Source organism: Acanthamoeba castellanii (assembly GCF_000313135.1).
Source record: "Acanthamoeba castellanii str. Neff unplaced genomic scaffold scf7180000084599, whole genome shotgun sequence".
Classification (NCBI taxonomy): Eukaryota; Discosea; order Longamoebia; family Acanthamoebidae; genus Acanthamoeba; species Acanthamoeba castellanii.
In genome coordinates this window covers 421,014-429,375 of record NW_004457442.1, presented here as the reverse complement: position 1 = coordinate 429,375, position 8,362 = coordinate 421,014, and the positions used below count along the sequence as shown (strand labels likewise).

The 8,362-nt window shown below is 47.3% G+C and overlaps 3 protein-coding genes across 3 annotated transcripts in view; all 3 read left to right on the top strand.

Moving 5' to 3' along the window:
- Positions 1 to 770: 770 nt before the first annotated feature.
- On the top strand, positions 771 to 2,279 carry ACA1_059170 (uncharacterized protein; the record flags this gene model as incomplete). Its single annotated transcript, XM_004339195.1, has 5 exons — positions 771 to 1,062; positions 1,124 to 1,251; positions 1,422 to 1,797; positions 1,859 to 2,014; positions 2,137 to 2,279. The coding sequence occupies 5 exons, from the start codon at positions 771 to 773 to the stop codon at positions 2,277 to 2,279; spliced, it is 1,095 nt and encodes a 364-aa protein (XP_004339243.1).
- A 3,227-nt stretch (positions 2,280 to 5,506) lies between these two features.
- On the top strand, positions 5,507 to 5,974 carry ACA1_059160 (uncharacterized protein; the record flags this gene model as incomplete). Its single annotated transcript, XM_004339194.1, has 2 exons — positions 5,507 to 5,583; positions 5,713 to 5,974. 2 exons carry the CDS (start codon positions 5,507 to 5,509, stop codon positions 5,972 to 5,974), a joined length of 339 nt encoding a protein of 112 aa, XP_004339242.1.
- Positions 5,975 to 7,861: 1,887 nt separating this feature from the next.
- ACA1_059050 (uncharacterized protein) overlaps positions 7,862 to 8,362 on the top strand; it is a gene marked incomplete at both ends in the record, with an annotated part of 1,850 nt that continues 1,349 nt past the window's right edge. The window contains one exon of the mRNA XM_004339193.1: positions 7,862 to 8,356. Coding sequence (XP_004339241.1) covers positions 7,862 to 8,356 — 495 coding nt within the window. The remainder of the gene's footprint in view (positions 8,357 to 8,362) is intronic.

The following is an 8,362-nucleotide window of genomic DNA, read 5'->3' as shown; positions in this document are numbered from 1 at the left end:
CTGTTTGTGAAGCCAATTATGCACCACAACTGCAGACGTTCTATCACATACATGTATGCAATAGAATGTTTGCTAATTCATCTCCTCCTAGCCCACAGAAGAGGAGCTCTCCATGCCTCCAGAGGAGGCCCTCCTCAAGTGTTATGGTGTCCTCTGTGTGGATCATGTGAAGATGAACACTGCAACAATCAACATCAACCAAATGACAAAGAGTGGCACTCATCAGTTAGTGACTGCTAGAGGATGCAGAGTTCTCTCAATGTCAATGAACAAGATGGGCATTCTGACAATGGAGTGTCTGCTTGTTCAAGAGCTGCCTCCCTCTCAGTGCATCCTCAAAGATGGGATGCCTGAGTACTGCATCATCAACAGCAATCATCACATTCAGACTGCATGGTGGCTTTTCCCTGGGAAGTCTTTCAAGTGGTGTTGTGACATTGTCAATGTACGTTTTTCTTTTTCCAACTCACTTTGATGATGTCCCTGGTCCAACAAATACCCTTTCTCCATATCCAGAACAAGGTCTCAGAAGACACATCCTCACATGGGGCTGGAACCACATGCATGACAAGGCTGCAGTTCACAAGGATGAGTGGGAGGACTTCTTCCAGTACTGTGACACCCTATGCACTGACAAGTTCTGGACCACTACTTGAGGTGAGTGAGCCATTGACTGGAAGAAGCTCATCAGCTCAATGGTACATTTTGTCATGTACGCATACATGACAGACAATTACAAACTTCCAAACACTTTCTAACTCCACTATTTCATGCAGCCTGAGGCTCAGAAGCTCAACAAGGCAGAACAGAGGAAGCTACAAGAAAATCTGTGCAACTACACCAGCATCATGAAGAAGTTCCTCAACATCAATGGTTGGCCCAAGAGTGCCACATACCTTGAGAATTTGTATGCTGAATCTGAAGAACCCATGCCAATCACGCCCCTCTATCTTCACAATCACTCAATTTCTGATCCAATTCTGCTTCATGTCCTCAAGCACATCTCAACCAAACAGCACAAGCAGATCCAAGTGGGCAACAAGTACAAGATCAGCAAGAACAGTATGCTCCCCACCAGTATTTCTTATAACTATCCCATTGTGCTGACTGTACTCCCTTCCAGCCTTCAAGGAGCTCCTCATTGCCTGCCAGAGACGTGTCAAGTTCCTGAGCAAGGTGAGAAAGGTGGCTACACGCCTCATGGATAGGGACTTCATCCACCTCAAGAACAAGGTGGCTACTGGAGAGTGGGTATGTTCTCCTTTTGCATAGTTCTTTCATCACATACACATACACAATGAATTGTAGTCAATATATGCTCCATTATTTTTATCACATACACATACACAATGAATTGCAGTCAACATATGCCAATCTAATTGCTTGCTTTACATTAGGATCATCACATTGCCTGTGACCAGGAGCAACTTCTTCTGATCCTCAGCAATCCACACATCAAAATTGAAGACGTTATCCAAGAGTTGCAAGAGAGGATTCAAAAGGAGAAAGAGGAGAAGGAGAAAGCTGAAGAAAAGGAGAAACGTAGAGCGAAGGCTAAAGGCAAGAGGAAATCCACCAACTCAGCAGAAGAACCTTTCAAACCAGCACAAACACACAACAAAACCAGATCCAACCAGAAGCTCCTCCACAAGTGCATCAAACAGCTCCAGGTCACTCACACAAATCCCAAGCTAGTCAACATCATCCTGTGCAACATCTCCATTGATGCATCCACTCACCACTGGGATCAGCACAGGCTGAACCAGATGATGGGTTACACCAATCCAAATCAACATGGTATGACTGCTCTCCAAATCAAGGCTCATGTGTTTGATTACTAACCTGTCTCACCACACAGACTGCTTTGCTGCCATCCTGACAACCAATGTGCTGGAAATGGCAGCTCTTCTCAACCTCCTTGCCAATGAGAATAGCCCCTGGCAGCTTCTGTGTCTCATCTCAGGGAGCATCCCCAACATCTGCTCCAAGAGTGCCAGTGGGGTCCAACACAATGGTACATTGCATTGTGTATGCGTATGTGATGACTTATTGCTCTTCATTACCCCTTCCACAGCTTACTCCTTTTTAGAAATATGCTGACAACTCATTGCATACATGTACACAATGCTCATGCAGGCCTCTACACCATCTTCATCAGTCAAGCAAACAAGTCCTATACCTTCAATCCAGAGTCACTGCTGGTCCAGGACATTGCCAAGATTCCCAAGCTCATGGCCTACAAGAAGCCCTCCCTCATCGTCCTCAAGTGCATCAACTGAGTATGTATTGTGCTCATGTAACTTGGTGGCACATGCTCTTCTAACCTGCTTTCCTACCAACAATAGGTCATGTCTTCTATCAGCTTGTCCTCACTGCCTACACCTCAAGCACCAAACCACAAAGCGTTCTCAACTACACTCCACTTCATGCTACTCCACTTCATGCCTGCTTCCATCTCAACTTCAGCTACCACATCAACAGAGCTTCTGTGCAACCAAATGAAACCAAGACCAACATCATCACAAGTGCTATTGACAGCATCCTCATTCACTCCAACCCATCCAACATCACACCCTGGACTACAGCAGCCTGGACAGTGGCGCATCAACTCACCTCATCCAGTACCTCCACTTCTTCTTGACCTTCACCATTCTTCTGCGGCATCAGCTCCTAGCACCCCTACACAGGTTTTCATTCACCCATGCCCTTTTTTCGTTGTGTATGTGTATGTGATGAAATACATCACTGACTCTCAAAATCAACAGCAGTCCCAGCTCTCCACAACCCCTCACTCAGAACCATCACACAAGAGAAAGCATTGAGATCATGAGGATACCAACACCCACACCCACAGATGCAGCAGTGCCCACAATGACTGCCACAAGCACAGCTGTGGAATACAACACAAGCACCACAAGAGCAGGAGCCAGAGCAGGAGCTGGAGCAGGGACAGAAGCCACAACTCTGACATTGACCAATTGCCTGACCTTGGGTCACTTTCCCCTTTCCACTCTGGTTCTGATGTGGATAGGAGTGAATACTAAACTTGTCTTTCCAATCTTTCCAACTTTTAAAATAAACTCCTTTGTTCACTTCCCAATTCATCAAAAAAACTTCCTCCTCTAGGTGTGTTCTCAATGACAATCGCCACCAGGCCAATAAAATAAAGAACACTGGCTACCCCACTAATCCTCACATTATGCCAACCACACCAAACAAATTTGACTTTGACTGCTGGCCCAGTTACAGTATCACATCTCTCATTATGATGGAATTTTGATCTGCCATATCTCAAGATGCATCCAATTTTGTCATGTTATTGTGAAAATAAAACCATTTTTGTGTTATCAAAACCATTTTTATGAGCTTAAACTCACAAACAAAATCACTTTTCAAAATGACTGGACCTCTCATTTCAAATGACCACAAGTTCAATCTGAGATGTCTCTCTCTCAGGAGGAGGGCTTGGAACCCAGATGGTGTTGAAGGGGCAGTCAGCATGGCAGAAGAGAACAACAAAGAAGCCACTGATGTGAGGGCTGGGTGGTCTGAGGTGTAGGCAACCTTGGAGAAGTGGAAGGTGAGTGTGGGCTTGTACTCAAGGTTGGTGTGATGTGTGCGCTGGTTGCTGGCAGACATGAGGTGTTAAGGGTTGCTGGTGATGCATATGCCAATGCCATACAAGTGGTGAAGTCAGGTTGCTGCATCATTGACATCAAGAAGGTAGTCATTCTGGTTGATGCCAAGATCATGCATGTAGATTGAGACCTGCACAGGAGAAGAGAAAAAATCAGTCATACTAATCCAACACACATTGGATTGTCCACATGCACATAAACAGGAAAGCAGACATACATCAAAAGCAACATGAAAAAACAAGTGTAATAAAATTAACAATAAAAAAGAAATACCTGATCTGACACAGATTGGCAGGATGCACAGGAACAGGAAAGTGGAAATATGACAACATAAATATATGAAATAGAATAAAATAGAAAATAAAAAATAACTGTGTGATCCAACACATGTCAGATCAGGTGCATGCACAAAAAAGAGTATGTTGCACCAGTTGCTTTTCAAGCTCAAGGCAGTGTACATTCATGAGAGTGTGAAGACCACTTCCAAATCTCTCCACTCATGCTGAAGTGTCCCTCTTGGCCACCTTCTTCTTCTTGAGTGCCTCAGCCTTCTTGGCTGAGGTCTTCTTCAATTTAGTAGGGATGGGGGGAGGAGTTGCAGGCACTGCACAAGATAAGTCAGCTACAAGAATGAGAAGTCAAGGAAACAACAGTAACACTCCAGCAGGGACAGACATGGTACCAAATCCTCATCATGAACATCATACTCATAGGTTGCAAGGCCAGAAGAGGTGGAGATGCTCTGCCCAGCCTTCCACAGCTCCCATTCCTCACACAGGGCCAAGAGACTCACACACCACTCCTCATCCTCAATCTGCATTCCAGTCAAGACTTTGGCCTTGGGGATGTGTCAAACTGCAGGGCGCTGATGGTAGTCTGCCACTTCAAGGTAGATATCTTGTGGAGACAGGTCAAGGTGCTTGAGCTGCACCACCTTATCCATGAGAGATGCAGCAGCCCCAGGACAGGTTAGATGGCACTCTGCTTCCTCAGCATCAGCAATGGCCTTCTCAATGGCCAGAGTTTGTTCACACACTGTCTTCCAGTGCTTGATGAGCTCCTCCAAGTACTTGCCTGATTGCACAATGGTAGTGTAAGTGAAGCAGAAAAGATGCAATATTGCCTCTGCATGGTTGCTGAGATCAAGCAATTTTGTTGTTAATACAACATCATAAAAACAGGCAGTGAAGAGCAAAGTTTGGCGTGCCAAATGCTGTAGCCCAGGCTGGATGGAAGGGTGTGCTTGTAGTGGGTGAGGATGGACTGAGAGAGCACATTGAGTATCAGGTGGTTGACATCCATGTCGTCCCACCTTGGCTGACAATCTGGAAATGTTCCCATTCATTGAGGCCAAGCATGCACCAAACAATCAGTCAATGGTTGCAGTCAACAGCCTCTGTGATACCAAGGGAAGTTGGTGTAAGCAAGATGTTGCAAGCAGCCAAAATTACAACTTACCAATTTCATTGGTGTTGTTTGGGTCAACATGTTCATCTTTGTTGAGACAGTGAATGAGGAAGCTGTGGCTGTGGAAGATTCCCAATTCCTTCATGCTCTGGAAGAGTGTTTCAACCCATGTAGTCAACAGGCCAATGATGAGCTGCATAAAACAGGATTGGAGGAGACATGTCAGTATTGCAATAAATGCACAAGAAGACCATCTGATATGCATTGGATGAGTGGGATGTGTGGATACAAGGACATATAATTCAATGGTTGATGTGGAATCAGCACATAATGACTTGGGCGTACCAAACATGGTTGCATTGGCAAGGTTGATTAAGCCCTTGCCATCCTCAATCCACTGTTGGTGCAGTTCAGTGGGCAGCAACATCAGCTCCTGACACCTTGGGGTTGCTGGTATCCAAATGAGCAGTGCTATGAAGGTGTGGACTGGCCAGGTCAGGCTGGTGCTGAAGGCTACACCAGTGAGGGATGGTCTGAGGTATGAGTGTCTCTGCATTCAAGGACACATATCAGTATCCTCAAAAATGCACCTGCCAAAAGTATCCATCTCTTCTCTTGCCTTGCCAGCATTATGCCCAACATCACTCTACGTACCCCACTTCCCCAGAATGGTTCTGGTCCCTCATCACTTCCCATTGGAGTATCAGATGGACGCCTTCCAGGCTGCAGAGGCAGCAGCAATAGAAGCCAACTACTGCCTCCTCAAGGAACTGGCACAGATCTGGAAATGCATCTGCCTCAGTGAGTACATCATGCCTGATGGCTGTACCATTGATGTCCAGAAGCCAGCCATGATCACCTGCAAAGTCATGGACTGCTTCAACAACCACCCCTTCCACAGTAAGCTTGTTGATGACCAAGCCAAGTAGATAATGGGTGAAGATCTGCAGCATGAGCTCACTGCTGCTGAAGCTGCATCCCTCACAGAGGAGAAGTCCATGCTGCCCCATTCTGAATCTACTAGCTTCCAGCAACACCTGCCACTGTTCTTGAAGCCTTGGCCAAAGGCATATCTGCACACTTCTCTTATTGATGCTCTTTTCTTCCACTTTACTCATGTCTCTTTCTCTCTCTCTCTCTCCACTGCCATCCTCTTCCAAAGCTGCTGCACCTACCACTCCAGTTGTTGTTGAGCCTACCTCCCCACCAAGTGCATATTGTCCTACTTTGCTCTCTGCTCATTTTTTAATTGCAAACAAATATTTGTGGTGCCTGTGTAGCAGCCATGAAGGGTAAGGCAGCTGCCACCCCCAAGGAGTCACCATCAAAGCAACGCCACAAGGCTCAGGTGGAGCTGCATAAGAAATACAGCCCTCACATGACCAGCCTGCTGCACAAGCTACTTGCCAAACCTCAATTTCACACATGGCCAGTTCATCCTTCCTCTTCCCTATCCATTTGGTTTTTTCATCAACGTCCAATGTGCATCAGAAGTTGTATTTGTCAACAACTTCCAATGTGCATTGGAAGTTGTATTTGTTGACAACTTCCAATGCACATCAGATGTTTTATTCATCAACATCTGCTGACCCACATCACAATTGTTCTTCTTTCTCATCTATCCACTCACATATCAATACAGGTTTCAGTTTACATCCATGACTTCACCATTCATGGTGCCAATCATCCACTCAACATCTTCAATGCTGTGGAACAACTTTCCACTACCTGCAGCATTGGCTTCTACATCAGCTCTTCTCCCTCCAACATCACCCACAGCATCACAAGAACCTCCAAGTTTTCCATCTTCTCCACTTTTCCTTCACTTCCCCCTCCTTCACCAGCAACAAGCTTCCTACTTCTGACCCTTTCATCAGCAGCTTCAATGTCCTCATCTTCTCCCACCGCCACGTCCCTCTGGCATCCACATGGCGCCCTCACCCTATTACTGCCCTTCCAGAGCCTCACTGCTACCTTCACCACATCCCCATCCCTCAGATGAAGTGTGAAATGGTTCACTCTGCTTGTGCCTTCCTCACCATGCATATATCCAATCACTTTCCTCTTCCTCAAGCCCTCTACAACTTCCTCCTCCAGAGCTTGGAGCTGCCAGCACCAGCTCCATCTCCCTCTTTTCCTCCCAGCACTCCATGCCACCTTCTCTACCAAGCAAACCCCACCTACTATCTTTCCCTTGTCCCTGCACTCTACTCACCTTCATCAACCACCACCACCACTTGTGGTGCACCTGTAGTGAATAGAGAAGGATCAGTCTTGCAGTAGTGCATGTGAGCTTGTACCTTGGTAATCTTGCTGATGTGGGCCCTCTTCTTCACTGCTGGCCAGTTCACTTCCTCAATCTGCATGTTCCATCTGTGTGTGTGTATGAATGTATGTGTTGTGCTGCTATGTAAACTGTCTGTTCTCACTTGACTGTTGCCCCCACCCCCCCTCAAACAGTCACATCCCATAGAGGGTTGTGACTTGAACAACCAAGAATGTAACTGTCTGTTGTGGAATGCAGCTATGTGCACCAACCCCTTGGTGCAGTAGTAGCCAATCCACATTCAGTCATTCTTTACATTCCTGCACTTCACCAGATTTCTTTAGCCCTGGAATGTGCTACATTTTTGTCTGGTTTTAGACTGCCATGCACTTTCAAACAAGCACTTTCAAACAGGCCGATGTGCAAAAACCAGACGTAAAGAATGCCTGGAATGTGTTACAATGTATGCCTGGAATGTGCCCCCTCCTTCTCCAGGTTGCATATGTGATATGGTGAAGTGCAGGGTGATACGAACGCGCCTCTTTTGACAATGAACTTGGTTGGACGCCGGTTCTCCAAGCTCACCATGCTGGCAATGGTGGCAGCGCTCTCCTTCACTACCTCCTACCTCCTGCTGCTGCAGTTCGACCCTCCAGCCTGGCAGCAACCCTTTTTGCCCAGGGTCCATCTCGCTGCCAGCTCCGCCCCCTGCGCCTCCACCAGGAAGGTCTTCGAAGACGATGGTCACCATCCACCCTTCATCAAAATCGAAGAGCTGCTCACCACCGCTGGCGACGTCAGCCGCCAGAGGCGTGCGCCCGGGTGTCCTCCCGAGGGCACCCTGTGCCGCCTGGAAGACGTGTTCGACGAGATCTTCGTCATCTCCCTGCCGCGCGCCACCGACCGGCTGGCTCGCGTCCGCGCCCAGCTGGCCGCGCTGGGCGTGCCCTACACGCTAGTCCACGCCCTGGAGGGCAAGCTCATGGCCGGCGCCCACCACCTGGCCAAACTCGTCATGACCAATCTGCCCGACCAGCACCCGGGCGTGTTC